The sequence below is a fragment of the Brachyistius frenatus genome, unplaced genomic scaffold (genome assembly GCF_029030835.1).
Source record: "Brachyistius frenatus isolate BFR_SWC_R1_liver_20210118 unplaced genomic scaffold, ASM2903083v1 Contig_16, whole genome shotgun sequence".
Classification (NCBI taxonomy): Eukaryota; Metazoa; Chordata; class Actinopteri; family Embiotocidae; genus Brachyistius; species Brachyistius frenatus.
Genome location: NW_027210615.1, coordinates 4,352,962 through 4,374,470, shown reverse-complemented (window position 1 = coordinate 4,374,470; position 21,509 = coordinate 4,352,962). Strand labels below are relative to the sequence as shown.

Below are 21,509 nucleotides of genomic sequence, written 5' to 3'. Positions count from 1 at the left end.
TTTTCTCAGGGTTTGAACATGTGTGAAAAGAACAAAACTAGCCCCAGTATCTTTGTTATCCCGGTCTACATGAACCCCAGCTTGGTCGGTGCACTGAAGTTGCTCTGCTGTTATTTCCTCATCAATATTTCAGCCAATATTTGACAAGAAGCTTTCCTGAGAGCACAACACGGCCTTGGGTCAACTCTTTGTTCTATAGAAACAAACAAGAGAAAAAGTCTGACCCCTAAACCAAATCCAGCATCAGACTCTGAAGGGAGCGTACTAAGTGAGAGGCTGAGCTACAGTAGCTGGAGCTTTGATGTCTGCTGCGGTTTCAGGCCCAGAGGCTCCTCTTGACGTGGAGGACACGTTTGCTACCTGTTGCCATCCATTTTCCACGGCCACCTTTTTAAACTTGGCCACACAGAGCCAAGTCTGGTGGACAGCAGAGAGATAGGAGACTGTAGAACTGCTCAGCTCCGGCTTTCACTCTCATTATTTCTCTCCCATTCTCTGTCTTCCTTCTCTTTGTTTTCACAACTCTGCATTCATTCTTTTCTCTCTCCTGATTTCCTTTTAATCATCAACTTTATTTTGTTCCTTATCTCTTTTTACTTGATCTGTTTGTCCTCTCCGCCCCCTACTGTGTTCTATTTTCTTTCTGTAAAAATAAATCATCCCATGCTTTTTGCCACGGAGGCTCGGGTGAAACTGACATACTCAAACACTCTTTGTTGTAATGATAAGCCACAGGCAAAATTCTTTTATTCCAAGTGCACAGGTGGGAATCTCCAAATAAATTTCACGGAATTGACTGTTGCATCTTTCCCTAATGTTAGCGAGTGTGCGCCCTGAAAAATTCATGAACTCTCGCTCTCCTATTGAGACAAATTCCCTCTTTCTGTGCCCGTGGCTCTGAACCTTTGAAGTTTAAAGCAGCACTTCCCTTTATGAATTTGGGCGTGAAATTTTTGGCATTCAAAGGAAGAGAAAGGAGTACAGACGAGACCTCCCTCTGTTGGGACATGGTTATCTGCTCCTGTTCTTTTCTCCCCAGAAATCCATTTGTTGGGGAGTGGAGGGGCGCTTCCACTGACCTCCATACACTTTCTTCATACCTGCTGTCTGTAATTAAAAGCAGAGCATTGTGTTGCAGTGGTGCGACTGCCTAAATGTGGAATTTTGTTCACTTGCACTGCTGGCCATATAGTGAACTTTAGTATTCTTCACTTCAGTGTTGTTATTTCCCTTTAGTGACGACACAAGGGGAATGTATCGTTTCTAGTGCTTTTTATGTATATCTTAGACGGACATAAAACATAAAGGATGTCTTCTCCCTTGTATAATAATAAAAACAAAATGTTTTTCTAAAATATGTGTCTCTAGTTCATGATATCGGTTTATTTGTTTTCTTTCCAACCATGTATACTACGGTATATTTTGTCATGTTTTTCCTCGTCTAGACATGAAAAACCACATGGTTCATCTTAAGCAAACAAAAAAAAAACATAGTTAAGGTTAGGAAAATATTTTTTTCAAGTATTCCATGTTTCTGGAACATCTATTCAAACACTGCTCTCCTTGTTGAAAGTCTTGAGTTTGATTCATCAAAACTCAGACTCAGTATGCTCTAGTGGACTGACAATCATATTACACCCTCGGGCGTCATACTGGGCTGAAGCATGAGAATTAGTATCAATCTCATTTTATGTCTTTATGCATTAATTCAGAGGCAGGATGTGGTGAACTCTTCCTCTTTTTTTTTTTTTTTTTTTTTTCTTAAAGCTGAATTAATACCTTTATTCCACCTAACATACACTCAACCCACTTGCATTTTATGTCAGCATCTCATTAACATTCATTCTTTCAATGGCTTCTTGGGAACATAAGAGGAAGTTGAAGAAGCGCTTTGGCATTTAAGAAAATAGGGATGAATTGCATCATTGAAAAATGTACCACAAATCATTTGGTGTCATTTGTAATGCAATTATTATATTAATGGCACTAAACAGCATCCTGTTTCCAAGCTAAACAAATGCTTTATGGTTATTCTCACAGACTTCTCTGCTAACTGACACCATTACATGTATACCACTTTAATTCACTGTCCTAATTACATGTTTTCTTAAGGCTCGTGCTGTCAGTAGATTATTCTGTCCCAAACTTTGGAAAAACATATGAAAAACTCTCCACAAAGAATATTCAAACTCACCTGAGGGTGAATTTTAATGGACTCTGAGACCAAAATGCTTTACTGCAATCAAGTTATTTCAATTCATGTTCCTAATTTGAGAGTAAACTTATTTTAAATGACGGCCTCTTCTGTACCACCACCCTCAGTATTTTTAATCACACTTGAGAAGAATCATGTACTGTATATTGTTTGTTCTAGAACGTCTCGTCATTAACACTGCAGCATTCAGCAGTGGGAGTTTAGCGTTTCATTTCTGATCGTGTAAAAAGCTCAACTCTGATCCTGCATGGATCCCCTCAAAAACGTGTAAGAGGCTGCTTTCATCTCGTTCATGTCCTTTAATCTTTTCATCCAGTGTCATCACTGACACAGAGGAGTGGCGCTACTTCAAAGCACTAACCAAAACTCCCACCCCCCTGGAGGAGAACATGTTCCACTTGGAGGACGGTGCCCCGGGTCCCAGGGTTTACCTCCGGCCCAAAGAGAGCATCCATATTCCCCTGAAATACCAGAGCTTCCTGTGCGACCACACCATGGCCCTCCAGGTACACTGCAGACCAGAGCGGTTCGTTATAACTGTGAAAACCATGTTTAAGGAATGATAATTATTGCTGGATTCAGCATTTTTAGCAAAACCAGATTCTATTTCATCAGTCAAATGTTGTGCTTGAACTCCTGAAGTGGTTAGATTTGTTCTGCAGTAACGGACAATCATCGCATCTTTCCATCACTCCGGATCAAAGTGACTCTTCGAACTTATGATTTCATTTCATTTTTCTATTCTACATATCAATTTCAGTTCAAGAAAACCTTTTAAAACTCGCTGGCTTTGAGTTTACCCAACATGTGCTTTTGGTAAGAGAACACCACGAGTAATTAAAGATGGAGCCGTGATTAAAGTTGACTATCATTCATATAAATGTCACCAGCCATAGCTGATCCATTTCAAGGGCGAGTTCTATACACGTAATGGCAACTCAGGCGTGTTGTTAAATTGATGTCAGAAGTACAGTTGAGAATAAATTCCATTTACATAAGCTGTGCTCTTATCTTCTGTAGATTTTTTTTACACCCTTTGGTCATATACCTGCCTGTTGGGATCATTTACAGTTTTCTTTCTGGGTGTGCAGATGTAAGGTTTTCTTTGCAGTCATTTGCTTTTTTTTTTTTATTTATTTTTTTGGTTGATGCTCAGTTTTGATAACAATTCTGTATCTTATCAAATCCTCACAGGGACCGAGCTTCTTACCTCCGGGCAAAGGTTCTCCAGTGGCCAAGAAGAATCTGTCCAATATTGTTGCTGCCAAAACTTTTAAGGTACAGAGTGCTACTTAATGCCACATGTGATATTCTATACATATTGGACCATCTTTATCTCTATTTGAACTCTTTGGCCTCTCAGTCTTAGATTTATTTGTCTGCAGGCTATAATTATAGCAACCTATGAATTTAAGGTGCACGGCAGATGTACTGTATGTTTTGAAAAGAGCTTTTTAATACATTTTAAACATTTTCTCACATCCTCAGGAACATTAATTGATTGTCAGATTTGAGAAAGCAAAGACACCTAAACTCAGTGCATAGTGTGAAGCTTTATATTTGGAATTTGCTCAGGTTAACCCTGTGCTACATCTCTAAATCTAACATCCAGTGTACACAGACACACACACACTCCCAGACAAATCTCTGAGGAGTGGCAGTGCGCCGCCTCCTCCCTCCTCTCCTCTCCCACACAGCCACGCAGACACAAAGAACACTTTGAAGTGTCAACTATTTAAAAAGTTACACTCACCAGATGAGATTGTCAGGCAAAATTATATGCCGGAAAATCACTTTTATCTTACTCAACATTGTTTATCTTCCCCAACTGGCAAATGTCAGGCTGGAGGCTGGAGAGTTAAAACTATCTGGCATACAGGACAGCTTGACATGTCTGGCTAATCTACTTTAAATGAACCGTGCATATACAGTAATACTCTAAAGTTAGTTTACTATTTTAAGCACTTATTACACTGAAGTTTAGAAGAGCTAGAAACAATGTGACTGTGGTTGTTGGGGTGGATGTAGATGAGACAATGTGCTATATATCTCCCTGTGATGTAATGTTCTCTGCAGCCTCTGAGTGCTACAGCTGTCACTAAGATTTACTTTTGTTTCCCATGAATCCATTCAAATTAAAATTTCGCCCCCTCGCTATAGACTTGAGATTAAATCAGTGCTTCCATTATTGGCACAGATTCATTCTGCAAAAGGATATCCATCACCGCTCGCTAACCTGCAATACCTCACAATAATCCTGTTGTTCATGTGGAGTACAGTACCTTCAAGCTCTCCCATTGCACAGGGTGATGAAATATTTGCCAATCTGCCAAAGTGTGTGTGCGCGCGCGTGCGTGTGTGTGTGTGTGTGTGTGTGTGTGTGTGTGTGTGTGTGTGTGTGTGTGTGTGTGTGTGTGTGTGTGTGTGTGTGTGTGTGTGTGTGTGTATTGAGAGCCAGTGTCAGCACTGCTGCTCTGAGCAGAAATCCTGTCAAGAGGTCAAAGAGGTCGGGTCTGGATCAAATCTGTGTCCCGCTAAAACTGACAAGCCCCAACAGCAGAGCTGTCAGGATGCCAGCTTTGGCACCGCTGTCAGTCAGCACACATCACCCGAGCCAGATATGGGCCCCTCCTGCTGGTCAGCATGGGCCCGCAAATCTGACGCCTCAACGGTTTGGATCGCTGCTGTGTGCTCAATGACCAGATTGGGGGAAGTTAACTTCAGCGTACAGGGCAGTTCTCGTGACTGGATATTTGAAGCTGTTATTCAGTTGCAGTGAAGTTCTGATTGATTTCCAGGAATTTTTTTTGTCGTATTTAATTGCACTAAGTCTAAATTTATATATTAAATTAAGAAATAATTGCAGGAACAGCGGTGGTGGAACCAAATTTAATGAGATTTGCATTTTTTTTTTTTTTGTGAAATAGCACTCTACAGTTTGTAGCACAGTGGTTTCAGTAAGAGTTCAGACCCCCTCACCTTCTGCTGTTGTTGTGTAGCAGACTGGATTTTAAATGGGTAATGTGGAGATGTGGAGATTCTATGAGGTTTTATTCGGGGCTTTTTTGACCGAGCCACTCGAGGACAGTTTTCCCTGAGCCACTTCAGCATTGTCTTGCTTGATGCTCCGGGACATAATGCTTGAAGTTCTGCCTAAACAGCTCTCATCACCCCACAAAATGCGTTTTACTCAAGAGTGGCTCCTGTCTAGCCACTCTGCCAATGAGGCTTGATTTATGTAGTGTCTGTGAGACGGTTGTCCTCATGGGAAAGTGTCCTGTTTCTGCAGCTTCTGAGGCTCTGTTAGAGTAATCATTGGTTCCTTGATCACCACGATGACCAAGGACCTACCGACGGACCTCCTTTAGTCTGGTCTGATAGCCAAGTCTAGGAACTGTCCGGGTGGTTCAGACTTTAGTTTCATAATTAACGAGGCCACTGTGCTCCTGGGAACAGTCGAATCACTAGAAATAGTTTTACACCCTCGCCCTGATATATGCCTCACCACAAGTTTACCAAAGAGGTTTATAGAAAGTTCCTTGGACTTCATGGTTGGTTTCTTGTCCCGACATGCAGTGTGAAATGTGTATTCACAATGGTAAAGCCAAGACGATGCATCTGCCCACATCTTGGTGTGCCACAGCTGAGGGCAATAATACATGTGTAAATAAGAGGTTTCAGTTTTTGATTTTCAATAAATTTGCACACAATTTTTTTTTTTCTAAAAGCATGTTTTCACATCATCATCAATGGCTACTGAAGGAAGGTTGATGGGCAAAATCTAATCCGGCACCTTTTGCAGCAACTCTGCTTTAGTTGTTTGTAGCGTTGTATCGTAAAAATCATTTAAGATGGCGTTGAGTCTGAAGATGCGTGAGCAGGATAGCAATTCCAACGTGTCCCCATGTGTGGTGATGTGTGTTTACATCAGCCATCATATGTAACCATATGAAATTAATGCATATGTATGTTATGAACCCATTTGTGTTGATTTGCACAGATCCTCAGGGCTATTTTAATGCAGCAATCTTCAAAGCATATTCAGCTGCTCTGCGGGGGTTTCAGTAGTCGTATTGCAGCTAACTTTTATATTCTAGCATGCACCGTGCTCCATCATCATCATCATCATCATCATACCCTCTGGTGAATTTTTAAATAAAGCTTCTCACAGGCTGCTTTTTCAAACACGTTATATGTTGTTTGGAGCTGAACTGCCTCAGGAAGAAAACATGGTAATTACGGTTCTGCATTTCACTAAAGAGAGTCAAGGAATTCAAATGTAGAGGTTCTTTAAATATGTAATGATAGCAGAGTTTGAGATCTCACACACAGAGAGAGCTAGAGAGAAAGCTCAGTTACTACCTAACATACATGACCTGCCTAAATTAAAAAATCTTCATGAAATGTTGTTGTTTTTATTTTATTTAAAAATAAAAAATCTAGTTATGAGAACTGTGATCTTATTTTTATAAATCCAATTCTTGATTCAGATAAGAAGTACAGCAAAGTACTCGTAGAGTTTTAAAAGAGTCTCTAAAATGTTCAAATGATTCACTGTAAACATTCATTACAGTGTACAGCCTGACATCCTGGTTTAATTTTGACCTACTGACGTACTACTGTACTAGACAACCAACATCAGGTCAGGTATGCTACGAGGTAACATAAATGTGACTGGCTGTGCACTTGTTGTTTTTTGACCCCTCCCCTTTCCACAAACACCCCACACACGTGACATATCACTAATAGAGTTTTGGAAAATTTCAATAAAAAAAAAAATGATGATACACAAAAAAGGCTATATCTTAGTGTACAAGATGGGAAGGTCATATATATATATATATACCTATTGCACTCAGTATAGTAGGTGTGAAATATATTTAATCTCTCAGGTGTTGACTTGACATGGCTCATGTGCATATGGTCCCACCCTGAAGCCCTCCCGAGTAGTGTTATGCCATTGCAGCTATGCTTACTTTTAAGATTTACCTCCTGAAACTCTATCCTTGGTGTGCAAAGATAAATCTGAGTGTGACACACAATAAGACAAAATATAAATCATTTTGCGACACAAAATTAGTCTCTTGAACATTTCTCCAAATTTAGCTTTTTTGGTGAAAAACTGGATACTTTCTTCAAACATGCAGACATCACTCGAGTTGGACTGCGCTATGTATCTGTATATGTAAGGCAATAAATTGTTAGGAAATATTGGTATGTCTAGATAATTTTGTAAAGCTGTTTACATGATTTTATAACCAGTCTCATTACTGTTTTAATAATGTCACCATATTTCCAGGTCTCAGCAATTACTTAGTGTTACAGTCGGTGACTGAAACAAAACTATGAAGACAAGACACATTTATAACTTGTATGTCTCCTTGAAAAAAAACTTAGAAGCCAGCTCTGACTGTTTTGGTTGCTCCACGTTCACTGAGTCTCACTGCGAATGATGTAAATGCTGTTTCACTGCTTGGGATATGTAACATCAGGCAGCGAAGTAGCCTGCTGCTGATACCGCTGACTTCTCACCTTTCCTCCGCAGGTTACATTCAAAGCGGAAGACAGCAAGCCGATGGCCATCTGCCAAGTGAATGTGGAGCCAACACCCCACGTTGTTGACCAGACTTTCCGACTTTATCACCCTGAGCTGTGTTTCCTTAAGAAGGCCATCCGCCTGCCACCATGGCACGACCCCGCAGGTTGTCCCCCACGAACCATCACTCTGCCCCGCAGCTCCTATTCATCCTTCACTGACTGTGTTTAGATAGTTCTGAATGAGTTTTATTTCATTTTAATATTTTGCAGTTTCAGTATGGGTTTCATGCTTGAATGAGAGAATACATCTTTAATAGGTACTCTTACTCTGTAGTATGGGCTTAAAAAGGTGCATGTAAATGTGCAAATACATAAAATACAGTAACATATTTACATGACATAGATAGGCGAATGGGAATGAATAGTGTATTCTGCCCTCATTTCATTGTGCTTTAACTAAAATAACAATCTTCCAAAATAATACAATTTTCATCACAAAAGGTACGTAACAAAGGAGACGTACAGTATGTGGAAGTAAGGCGGGAAATTAAAAATGGATCAAATGAAGAAAGTAGTAAAACATGTACAGCACATACACATGTTTGTGTGTCTATATTATGGATGCATACATAAAAAAAACATATCAGATTGAACTCTTTCCTTAATATTGGCAACCCTGCCAATATTAAGGGAAGAGTTCAATCTGCTGTTAGAACTGTTCCCATTCATAAACACTGCTTAAATACACCATTTCCATATTGTTTGTGGGTTAATCAGATGGAGACACTGACATTTCCGTGCGCTGCAGCGACCCGAACATCATCTGCCAGACAAGGATGCTGGTGAGAGAATGACATTATTTTATTACACCTTTTTAGTTCCTGCTCCAAATAACCAGCACTAATATTAGCAGGGGATTAATTCATGGGGTGATAACTGTTCAGGGGGAAACACTTTATTCCAACTCTCCTGTCATGAATTTCTGCCGTTTTAATAGACAAAAGGCTTGCCCTTGCATCATACCGTACACTTGTAGCTAATGTGGGGTTTCTTTTATTCCTGCTTCTTTTACTCTTTTTGAACCTTCCATTTTAATATCTTTCTGCCTCTTACTTTGTCTCTGCCTAGGTGCCAGGGGAGCCTCAGGATGTGTACTTGAAAGTGCCGGGGAGTCCCAGTCCACACAAAAAAAAATTCTTTGTGATGGTTTTCACGTATGTATTATTTACTGACCAGGCGCACTGTACAGAGTGAGCACAAACACACACACACACACACACACACACACACACACACACACACACACACACACACACACACACACACACACACACACACACACACACACACACACACACACACACACACACACAGCTTAGCCTGAAGAAGCATTCTATTTTGGACTAATTAAATTGTTCATGCAGGCTTGAATTAATTAACTAATTAGATGGAGGTTTGGTGGTCTGACTGCCTGAAGTAACAGAATCCATCCTCTAGTCCTCCATCATTATTGTGTGGGTTTGTTAATATGTAGGTCTAATGTTTTCCTGTCATGAAATGTCAGGGCTTTATCATTCAGCTCTGATGTCATCGGTATGATGAAGTTCTGACTTTTATTTACATTCAGTGTTTCTCATCAAAACACTGTGTGTATCCTTGAGGCCTGACTAAAGTGTCAAATATATTTGTATCGTCATAAAACACCTGCAAAGACTATATTTGAATAATGTTACTGCTGCTGTCTGTCAGTTAGTTGAATGTGGATGCATCATGCATATACTCATTTGCATGCAAGACACAGACAAAACAGAAACATTTCTACACAGCTCTACTGGTTGTCAAAAACTCTTCCTTATGAGAGTTTCCTTTTTCTTTTGATCATGTGCCATCAAAGTCATGTGTCTGTACAGGAATTAAGCCCATTGACAAAAACACAAGTAACACCTAACATATAAAATAGAGTGCAGCGGGCACACGGCACCTTCATCACACGCCGAGACACCGGGATCATTCAGTCCTCCTGGGTTGAAGTAAAATCAATCAGCCCTACATTTTCAAGTGTGTCAGTATTTTTTTTTTTGTAATTGTATTAAACACTAACTTAAATGGAAGTAATAATGGAAGTTAAAACTAGATTTTGACACATGGCAACTCAACTGGGGCTCAAAATTATCTGGTTCAATTCAATTCACCTATTTTTATATTGCACTAATCACAACATCCTGTTTGTCATTTGAGGATACTTTACATATTAAAGTTGAAACCTTACGATAATACTGAGAAACATGATTCAACAATTCCTACCTTCAACAACAAACTCTGACAGACAGAGATGGGCAGGCATCTGCATCAACCGGTTAGGATGAGAGGAGAGCAGTGGGTGTCTGACAAACTAGGAGCTGGTTCCAACAGAAGAGGAGCCTGTTAGCTAAAGAATCAAATTAAATGGAATTTAATTGACCCTTCTTAGTTAATATTTAACTTTCAGGTTGTAAATCCCCAAACAATTTAGCAATGAATCAGATTATCAACATCAAATGGCACCCTGTGAATCTGTGAGGTTTTGGATCCCGTAGAGTCTTGTTTGAAGAAAATATCCAAGGAAAAAAACATCAACAAATGTCAACAAAGCATCACTGGAGGATTCACTGTGTACATTTGTTACAACGTTATCATGTTGAACATCCCTTATCAGCTGCTTCAGTCCAACATTACTGATGTTGTGTCTGTCCTCTAAAACTCGTATCACTTCAATTCCATTCCAAATATTTCTAAATGCTCCTTGAGAGCAGATGACTGTATGGCCTCCCACTCTTATAGCCACATATCCTTCATCTCAGCAGTGAGAGGATGATGATGATGATGATGATGTTCCTCCTTATTAAAATGCCGTGGATCAGCCCTCCTCATCTGCGATCTAATGCTGCTCCCCCTCGGTCTCCAGGGGGCCTCAGCATAATTGTTCTTGATGTTGTTTTTCTCTGTAGTGATAAGTGGATGGCAGCGCCCTCCCAGATCTGGCAGATGTACGTGCATTTCCTGGAGCGGGTGGACGTCAGCTGTGTGACTGGCCAGCGGATCTGTCAATCACTCGTTCTGAGGGGCAAGCAGGCTGTTCGCAAGGTCAAATGTTTCTCATCACACCCCAAGGAGATTGAGGTACACTTAAATTCCTCTTTTCAATTTGTAAATAATATAAACAGTAACTTATGTAACATATTTTACATCATGTTCTCTCTAGTTTGGGCTGCGGGCCTCTATCAACACATATGTTTCACAGAAATCATATTGAAGCATTGTGGGGAGGAGAGGGCTTCAGAGGTCCACTTAGTTTCTATGAGCAAATACTTAATTGGAAAGATGACAAAATAATACTTTAAATAAGGGAGGGTCTTGTTTTATTGCTGCAGCTTTCAGTTCTGAGTCTCAAAATGTCTCATACCTAAATGGAACCAAACACCTGCTTTTCCAGTTATATTTCTGTGTGTGTGTGTGTGTGTGTGTGTGTGTGTGTGTGTGTGTGTGTGTGTGTGTGTGTGTGTGTGTGTGTGTGTGTGTGTGTGTGTGTGTGTTCCATCTAATGTAGTAAAACATTTGTATTTTGTGGAACATGTGTGGAGTGCAAGAAAAAGAATGTATTATTGCTCTTTTGGATGGCAGCTGCCCTTTAATTAGTGGAGCATCATGCTCCTGCAATAGCTCTGTTGGTGTATTCGAGGCTGTCTGGGTAAACTGCATTTTGGAACAGGTTTTGTTTCCCTCAGGTCTGTTCAGACTTTAGGATAAGCCATTCAATTCAATGCAATTTTATTTATATAGCACCAAAACACAACAGGTTATTTCAATGCACTTAACACAGTAAAGTCTTGACTACAGAATTGTACAACATTATACAGAGGAACCCAACAATTCAACATTCCCTTTTAACAGAAAGAACCAGGCTTAGAGGTGGGTGGACATGTGCCTCGATGTGCATAATTTAATTTTCTATGTAAATTAAATTATGCACATTTGCCTAAGGTAGTTTGTCGATGGGTCCAATTTGAATTTTAGACCCGTGAGGACCTCGAACGGAGAGTTCCATTCAAATCTTCATAACTACAAGAGAAAATGGAAAACCAGGCACTCTAGTTAAATACATGAATCTTGTTTGGATTTAATTTAGAAAGAGACAAAGAACATGCAAACAGCTGGAGTAGTTTAAGGTGGTGGACTAAGTGTTACATCTTATTTACCACCTGTACATGTTCCCTCACACATTTGTCCTGCTACTTAATCTTAGCTTATGGTCTGGACAAGTATGACACTGTACCAGCATATTATTAATCAGGTGGGCTTTGGATTTGGATTGCCTTGTTAAATATGTGAAAACAGCATGCTCAAGCTAAAATAAAACTATTTAATCTTCAAATATAGTTTTATGTAGGAATAGTTTATTTCATTCGTTTTGTTCATTTGTTAATTGTACAACATGACAGAGATATGAAGCAACACAGAGAACAGAGAGAAAGTGGAATCAAAAGAACTCAAACATCAAGTCTTACCTATCTAAAGAGAAGTTGATCATTTTCTTCTTGACAAGTTTCTTCCCGTATTAGCAGTTTTCAACTTGCATATCCAAAATGATATTATGCAAATTGCTCCACTAGCAGCAGGAAACAATAGAATAGCGACACTCTCTTTTGTTATAACCCCAGGTTAAGATTCAAATCATTATCAAGAACATCCAAATGCAGATTGACAGCATAATGAGTCGTTTCATGTCTTTTCATTTAATTTTATTAGGTTCCCTCATCACTTTCTGCAATCATGTCAGATTATGTCGGGACACAATCTGAAGAATTAGCGATGGTTATATGCTCTCTGAACATATGAAATGATGTTCCAGGAGTGTCAGATTGCCCTCTATTTTTAATAGATTTCTTTCTTATTCATAACCGAGTACAAAAGCGGAGGGAGTTTGACAATGCTTCTCACTCAGAGTTGCAGCAAAATGGCATTTCATATTACTCAATCATGGTAAAAAAAAAAAGTCATGGAATGTCACAGCCACCGTGGGAGCATACAGTACGACCCAAACTTTCCCCTTTAGAAATAGGGTACCAGCTGAAAAATAGACAGATGTATTTTTAAAAGGTTTCACCGTATGCATCAGCGGTCGCTTTGATCTGACTCTCTCGGCAGGTCTCGGCACTGTGGAATGCATCGGGGAAGTCTTATAAAGCAGGATAAAGCTCAGCATTAGAGAATAGCTTGGCTTTTCTCAACAGATTGAAAAGGAGCTGCGCAGTAAATCTCATTCTCATGTCCTTATGTCTGTCACTTGCCTGCCTCTACTTTCTCTCATTTCATTGTCTGCTGCTTCTTTTTGCCTTTTTCACCCAACCTCATTCTCTCAGCCACTCTCCTGTAATCTGTGCACCACCTTTACTTCCCTCTGACTCTGTTAAACACCTTTTTTTTTTTTTTTTTTTTTTTAATCTCTTCTTATTAAACGTATCCCTTCTTCTCCACACTGTGTCACACTCTTTCTGTCACTCGGTCAATGCCTCTCTGCCGTCTGTGTGTCTTCTTCATTCTCACAACCCATCCAATCAACAGCATCGCTTCACCTAACTGCCAAACCCAATCAACCTTTACCGCTCTGCAGGTGGACCCGGCGGCTGTGTTTGTGTTGCCTCCAGCAGCAGTGCAGGAGCTCCAGCTGAAGTTGCAGCCGTGGCAGGCCGGCAGCCGCTTCCTGTACGTGAACGCAGTGGACGTGGAGCACCGGCGGCTGGTCACTGCCTGGATGATCTGCCTCAATGTCCACCGTCCCGTCCTGTCCAAGGTGGGAGGCTTTTTTTTCCCCCCCTGGCTTTACTTCATTAAAATGTTTGACTGTGTGTACTTATTATCCCATCATAGTCATTATAAACCCCCGCACTGCCCTTCTCACAGAGTGGTCACCATTCTCCAATGAACTGTACTTTAGTAACTTTATGTGGTGCCATTTTATTCGCTTTGTCAGCAGCAGGTGTAAACACAGTGCCATGTGTCTGCTTCAACACCAACGGCGAGAGTAATGCAGTGTCAACAGACCTGCTCATTACAGTTTCATCCATCTGCTCCAAATGTTGAAATTTTAGCCCCCCTCCCATTTGGTATTGAACAATCATCATTTGATTATTTTGCAGTGCTGAACGCTACAAAGAATGCGTATATGTTGGAAAAAAAAAAAAAGCCCTGGAAAGCGCTAGAAGCCAGAATTCAGGGGAACAGTCTCGTCACTGTACAAGGTCACATGCTAACACGAGCATGCTACGATAGCCCGCCAAGCCAGCTGGTTTACAAACTGTCAGTAGAGTATTGCTGGTTAGTTACCGAGCTTGGTTGCTACTAGGGCAATAAAAAATATGTATTTGTAGCATCTACTCTTGTCTAATAACTGAGTAGTTTGAATTCCAGCTGTGCAGGCTTGCATTAAACTGGAAGTCGTGGTTGAGCTAATTTGGTATGTTTCCCACCATTTTGGACTTTCCTAGTCTTTGACCTCAAAGGTTCACACTGTCAACACAATTGGTCAATAGCCCATATTTGACAATCAAAGTTCCTAATGCAACAGAGTTTTGTTGTTAGTATCGTATTAAATCTCAGTTTGGGACTTCAGGTTAACCTGTCGCGGGAGTCCATACTTTTTACAGATGAAAGTCCTTTTACATGTCTTAGGTAGAGCTACTGCATGTGTGAAAAAAGTTCTGTAAAGCTTTTGGTGTGTGAAAGGGAGCTGCATGAAACTTGATAAATGTCCTCAATTACTGTACTCAAGTCAGTGCTCGTTGGAGGCGTCTGGAAAAAAAGTCTGAGAGTCCAAAAATGAAAAACAAAAAAATAAATCTGGGGCTGTGGAGTTAAAAAGAATTGAACTCACCAGGCACCCGTGGCCGATTACTCACCTCACCAACAGTTAGAGACTACATTACTCACTTAACACACCAGAATATACAAACAAACTGGCCCTGGCCCATTTACACTGTGGATAAAGCGGGCATTTTGCAAAGGACAAAAACGTCACGGCATAAACAAAAATGATATCTCTTTGAAGCTTTATGTGGTAACTGTCAATATGAATTTAGTTGAAATTCATGCTGCAGCTTTTTTTTTTTTCAGTTCCTAAAAACAGCGGCATGATAAACAATTCTCTTATTCTGCCTAACTAAAAGCCACTGGTGACTCAGAGTCATACTCAGTGCTTGAATCATCCTGGTAGTTCCCTCGGCCTGCTGAACATTCCCAATCCCTTTATGGCTTTTGTCATGAAATGGATAAGTCTAGTGGATCCCAGGCCAGCACTCAGAGCCAATCCCCTCTGTATCTGGGGCCTGCCTCTCTAAACCAAATGTCTAACTGACTGACTGTGTACCTGACCAACTATCAAAGATGTCGACTTTACAGCTAATTCATCTTTTTCCTTTTGTGTAAAATGCATGTTCATGATGTTGTAATCAGTGCACACAACAGAAATAAAGTTAATCAGCCAACCTGCCGAAAAGTCTGGTGATGTGAATTTATTATGAAAACAGACCAAGGCAAAGAAAAGAAATTGTATTATAAACAACCAAGGAAAGTTTAATAATTCAACATGAGACATGTTGAGTTTACCAACAGGAATAAATAACTAAAATTAGTCCAATATTGCTTAATACTGCTTTATTTATATCCCACCAAAGATTTTCAAAGGGATTCAAATCCGGCCACTCAAGGTCATTTCAGTAACAGTTCTTAAACCAAGCAGTAGTTCACCTTTCCATACAACATTTTCTTGCATATTCAAGTTTACTCTTTTGGTCAGAACGATGTGCAGGGACTCTTTAGTGTTCTACATATAGTCTGCTCTGATAGTTTTATTCCTGACTTCAGTTGCTGTTTTTTGAACGTCACATTTCCCTTCCTTATCTTCCATACCCCCAAAAATTGCTGCTGTGGCACGAGTTTTAAACTTGTGTGTGATACTGAAATTGGGCTCACCAGTAACTAAACAGTATGGTGTCAACCGTATGCGTGTGTGTGTTTGTTTGCAGGCGTTCGAAGTGTGTGTCCCAGTCGGTGGTGGGCGTGGCAGCTCCAGGAAAATCACCTACACCAACCCTTACACTAAAAGCCACACATTCCTGCTCCGCTCGGACCATCCAGACATGCTGCAGTTCAAAGAAGACAAATTCCAGGTAACACAACACAGGAAGTCGTCCAGCTCTTTAACTTTTGATAGAGTAAAATCAATTAAATTTGATTAAAGGCATCTACATTGTTAACATGAGTTTTAATGAAAAGTGCTGTGGACCAACAGATTAAACAGATCCATGATGTGTACGGAAATATGGGGAAAGTGAAACATCCGCTGTTTCTTTGCCTGTGTAAGCAGCAGTATTGACATAAATAGAAGTGTATTTGTGAGACAGGCAACTGAAAAGGCGGAAGTTCCTGTGTAGACAAACATTTTAAGTCTTCAGTTTTGGTGGACATTTAAACATGTTCCTGATGTTGTTATGTTTCAAATACATGGGCCAGACGTGGCCATCAAACAGGCGGGATGTGAGGGGTGGGGGGGTCTGTTGTCTGGTACAATGTAGTAGTTCCCGGAGCTATTCCTCTTTTTGCATCCTGAATATGGGATGGAAACAAAACAACGTTGGTCCCCTGGAGAGGAAGATCACTGGTGGCTCAGAGACTGCACAGAATATTTTTTTTTCAATTAATGACAACAAGTAACTCTTTGTGTTAATAGATATATTAGGCCATGGAATAAACTGATCACACACATCCTTTTTATGGTATCAATTTTAGACAGCAAATTACAAGGTAAGCATAGTAAAACAGTCTGGGCCTGTTTATGATGCTATCAAAACAATTCCAAGCAGACAGAAGGTGCTTACAGCAGGTCCATGTCTATATTTATATAAGGTGAAAACAGTAATATACTGTAATATCCAGACAGGCATCTTCACACGGACCACAGAAAATTTCAAACAGGCCTTGTCTTGCCCGTGGGCCAGAATTTGAATAGACTTGGCTTAAAGCCATCTCCACCAACTTCAGTCTGATCTACAGGCTCGAAGGAGTCATCCTGATGTAGCACACAGCTGTTGAGCAGGTTCTTGATCAGTCTGTTGGTGATAGGCTTCATGGTTTCAGAAGGCCAAAACTCGTGAAAGGTCACCAAGAGATCAAAACATCAATAAACTGGGTCAAGAGTGCAGTGATCAGTCCGATAACATTAAACTCTGGAGGAGCTGCACGGCTGAATTATTTGATCTCTATTCAAGTTAGCATCGGGCTAATCCAGCATTTTGCAGGCTACAACAAGCAGAAGTCTCTGGTGCACTGCTCTGCCTAAATGTAACAACTCTGTACACTGTGAAATACAGAGGGGTACTTGTGGCGGTGATGGTTTAATCAGCATTGTTTGAATCTGTTTCATAAGAGCTTGAATATCATGAACCTTCATAAATGTGTAAAAGTCCTGCTGTATAGTTTTAGATTACAGCACAGATATGATGAAACTGTAGATGAAAGAGAAAACAGTTGCATCATGGTGTGTATGAGGACTTAGATATTCCAGAACTGTATTTTTCTGTACTACTGAGATTTTGGCCTGATATCCGCCTCTGGATCAGCTTTGTTGCACTCCTTTTCAAAATCATGAATTGTCGATGCTGTAACATCGCTGATTAAGCGTTGTACCAGTGCACCAGACAGACATTGTTGAACCTTGAGGAAAAATTCTGACCAACATGCTCATTGTGGAGAGTCACGCGATGGGAAGCGCAGCCATCCTAAATAAACTTGACTTTCTTGTCATCCTGACCGGTGAGTAAAAGACATCAATGACGTGTCGCTTCTCATGATGTCTGTTCGTTCCTCTGCAGTTTCATTGTTTTTCTCTCTGAACACAATGACAGGAATATAACAAAGTAATCACTGCTGCTGGTTTATTGTTATGTGGTCAGCCTCTCCGTCTCTCGTTGCTGAATCACTCACAGACATGAAACACTGGAGTCACTGCTGTTGCTGCCTTTCATTTGCCGAGGTGTGATAAAATAGCAAAACAAATGGGAAGCCATCATTTTAAATGAGCAAATAAATGAAGGAGATGCAATGGGACCCTATTTCCACATAAAAAATGAAAGAGCCTCACTGTTGTTGACCAGAAGACACTGCATCAATTAGACAGGAGGTGGGCAGAATGAAAAACAGCCCATTCCTTTTTCCATCTTGTCAGCGAGGCTCTAGGTGTCTTATAAAGAATTTACTGTGCCCGCAGCATTAAGCAAATTTGGAGAGACCTTTCTCTTTTTTGACATAACTACCTCTATAAAAAACCAGCTGTCAAGAGGAAAAGCAAAGTTTAATACCGTAGTGCTTTTGGGGAAGATTACAACATAAATCCCCCAAATTGACCCATATTTCTGTTGTTGGCTATTACAGGAAACGTAAGAAGACACTTCAGGTCTGATTGAAATACTGGGAGAACCAAAAAAATGACCAAATACAGACCTTGAACGCCGTTTTCCTTGAAGAAAAACATTACAACATAAGGCATTGTCTCCCTTTTAATTAGAGAAAAGAATAATCAAATTTGCACTCTGCCTGGTAATTTAGACCAAAAAACAAAACAATGAGTGGGATGTCAGGAGGTTGGAACAATTGTGAATGCAAACCAGTTGGTGTTTCCTCGTGTAATTATTTTCTTTTTCCAGACACCTCTCCTGAAATTAGGCAGGGGAAACCCACAGTGACGATACACAATAACCTGGATAAACATCCAGCTCTGTTTAGAGGACATTTATGTTCTCTGAAAATGTTTTACCTTCTCCAGACAAATTAGTATAATTACTGCAAATCTAATGGCCTGCACTGAAGACGCTGAAACAAATACGGTTTACTGTGAGTTTTACTTGAAAGGAGGACATGGCTCAGAGGACGAAGAAATACGACAAAACAAGATGGAACAACCTGTGATTCAAAATTTAGATGTTATATTTCCTTGTGAAGAAAGACCCCAAAGCTTTTTAACATCGTTTTAAATCTGTATTTTATTTAGTTTGGAGAAGTAGAGTCTCCACAGCTTTCAGGTTTTAAAGTATGTAGCAGATTAAATCTTTTTCCAATTGATGCACTGAAAGACAAATGTTGTTTTTTTATTTTGAAAATCTAGGTCCCTGACTTGAAATGTATGAATACTGTGAAGTTTGGTGACAGATCTGTAACTGGTGTATTACCTATACTGTATGTTTTATGTGCAAAACTGTTGTTCTTATTTACTGTGGAGGTTTTAAGAGATTACTTTGACATATAGCTGTAATTTAGTGTATACATGATAATGAGGTCCTGGAGCTGTTTGTCATCACAAGTCAGTTTAGCTGTGGCTCTTATTGGGCTCTCTGGGGCTCATTTGGTTCATGTTATCATATTAAGTCAAGTGGTTTTATGTATATAGCACAATTATACACAACAGCAGCTGACCACAGTGCTGCACAACATCAGACAACTAAAACAAAACAAATAGAGTTAAAAAAAAAAAAAAAAGCAATTAAAAACAAATTAAGCAATAAAACAACATTAGAAAAATACCCACCTGTGTTTTCTCTGTATTGGTATAGCTGAACAGTAGTTAATACTCAAAAACTATAATAGCATATTCAGCTCACAGCTACAAGTTTGTGCCATCAAATCAAGGTTTGAAGCATTGTTGACTACAGATAAGGCTTCTGTAATAATGTGAACAGTGCACATCCAATCAGATTTCATCTTTAATATGAATACACATTGCAGAGAGATTTGACTTGTTGATGCAAAGAGCAGCTCTACTGTTCAAAATGTAAAAACAAAGCATTCATATCAATGAGGTGTGTTTGTTGTGTTCTCTGCGGTCAGATCGGCGGTGGAGAGAATTACACCATCGGACTACGATTCGCCGCCAGCCAGAGTCCAGGCTCAGCGGAGATCCTGGTCTACGTGAACAACCTGGAGGAGAAGACGGAGGAGACGTTCTGTGTTAAAGTCAAGTATTCGTGAGCTGATGGTTGTTTCAAACAGCGAGTCAAAGCTTCTGTCTGGAAATGTTGACGGATATATTTGAAACAAACTCAAAAGAGTACAAATCAGCTGTTTTTGGTTAATGGCTAGTGGGTATAACTTTGTATTAGATCAATATTTATATTTTTTATTACATGTGTTTTCTTTTTCAAGTTTTTGTACAAGGTAGGATGTAGGAATATGAAGTATGAATGAAGTCTGTCTGCTGGCTCAATGAGCTTCACTGAAATGAGGTCACGTCTCCAGAATCGAATATATTGAAGGCAAAACAAGCAGCCAAAGCTTTTTTCTTTCAGAAGCTTTGAACACACAACACTTCATACACTAAAGCGGAGCAGAAACTAAGCTCATCCGTCCCTTTACGCACAAAGGCTGAAATTTGGCTGCATGAATGAAGCAAAAGGAAGTAACTGAAGTCACACGAGTCCTATTTTGTTTAAAGCAAAGCAGCGCAAAGTCTGCAATTTCGGTGGCGAGGCCGTTTCCCAGTAGTGAGCTGTCCTCATGCGAAACGTCCGCCGAATGTCTGACAGTTCTGCCCCGGCCATCCGGAGGTGGGCTGAGGGTGAAAGCAATAACATTTTATCGACTTTAATTACCCAGCAAACCCACTCGAATGCCACTTGATGTTTGAGTTTTAATCTAAGACAAGCCAGGGGTCCGCTCTCCGTGTCCCCTCACCTCCCAAACAACTTATCCTCATCACCGGCATTATTAGGAACAGTGCCCGTAATGAGGTATGATTTTCCAGCGAGGCGCACATCTCTTCACATCGCCCTCATTAACACCAGCACCCTTTTAAAACCCACCACGTTCTCCCTCCCGCCCTCTCGCTCGCTCTGCTGTGTGTCTCTCTGATGGAGGCGGAGGGAGGGAGAGAGAGACGGCTATGCATATTGTGTTATGTAACACGGTTACACAATCCCTCCACGCTCCCTCCCTCCGTCCTCGCTTTCTCTCTCTCATTAGAATGCAGGCTGCAAAATAAGCCTCAGCACATCAGCACAGCCTAATAAAATGAAGATACCAGCCGAGCCTGGCGCACTTCATCTTTACCGTCTTTGGCACGGTGTCTGAAGCAGAAAGCCTGAACGTCCTCTGTGTTTCATGTTAATGTGGTAACACCATCCAAAGATGCATGTTAAAGCTGTATTCAGGGGATAATTCGTTCCCTGTAACGTTCGACAATATACACACTGCTAACATGAGAAAACATGTGCAATTTTACATATTCGGCTTAAAGAATGGTTTGAATGTTGAATTAAAGTGTGTCTTAATACAATGCTTAAATGCCTTATGTATGAGTCATTGGCTGAAGTGTTTGCTTTCTGGCATGGCTGCGATAGAAGAAATGGGACAAAATTCAAAATCCTGATTCTGTCCAAAACCATAAAGTTCAGTTGAGGATACTTTGAGGCATCAGCTATCTAATTTATCCCCTTTCTTTTTAAGAGATAAGGTTTTTTCAGACAAAATTCACTCCATAGACTATATAAAAGATACATATATATATATATATATAAAAGATATATATAGCTTCCAGGTCCTAAACGTAAGACCAGTGTTGAAGTGCCTTAGACTGCAATACAACCGAGGGCCTCTAGAGGTCGACTCCAAAAAGGCTATGGCTCCATAGACTCCCATTCAATTTCTTCATGAAAGACAAAGTAAATTGTTTTTT

The 21,509-nt window shown here is 40.2% G+C and overlaps 1 protein-coding gene across 6 annotated transcripts in view; it reads left to right on the top strand.

The window, feature by feature from the left end:
* nphp4 (nephronophthisis 4) overlaps positions 1-21,122 on the top strand; it is a 182,060-nt gene extending 160,938 nt beyond the window's left edge. For 5 of the 6 annotated variants that reach the window (XM_069694067.1, XM_069694066.1, XM_069694068.1 and 2 more), the window contains 9 exons: positions 2,532-2,721; positions 3,410-3,493; positions 7,761-7,917; positions 8,531-8,595; positions 8,882-8,967; positions 10,741-10,912; positions 13,404-13,583; positions 15,814-15,957; positions 19,667-21,122. In XM_069694067.1, coding sequence (XP_069550168.1) covers positions 2,532-2,721; positions 3,410-3,493; positions 7,761-7,917; positions 8,531-8,595; positions 8,882-8,967; positions 10,741-10,912; positions 13,404-13,583; positions 15,814-15,957; positions 19,667-19,807 — 1,219 coding nt within the window. In that variant the 3' untranslated portion in view covers positions 19,808-21,122. Of the gene's footprint in view, positions 1-2,531; positions 2,722-3,409; positions 3,494-7,760; positions 7,918-8,530; positions 8,596-8,881; positions 8,968-10,740; positions 10,913-13,152; positions 13,209-13,403; positions 13,584-15,813; positions 15,958-19,666 lie in introns of those variants that run through there. The other variant, XM_069694069.1, reaches the window with a different exon arrangement.
* The last annotated feature ends 387 nt before the right edge of the window (positions 21,123-21,509 follow it).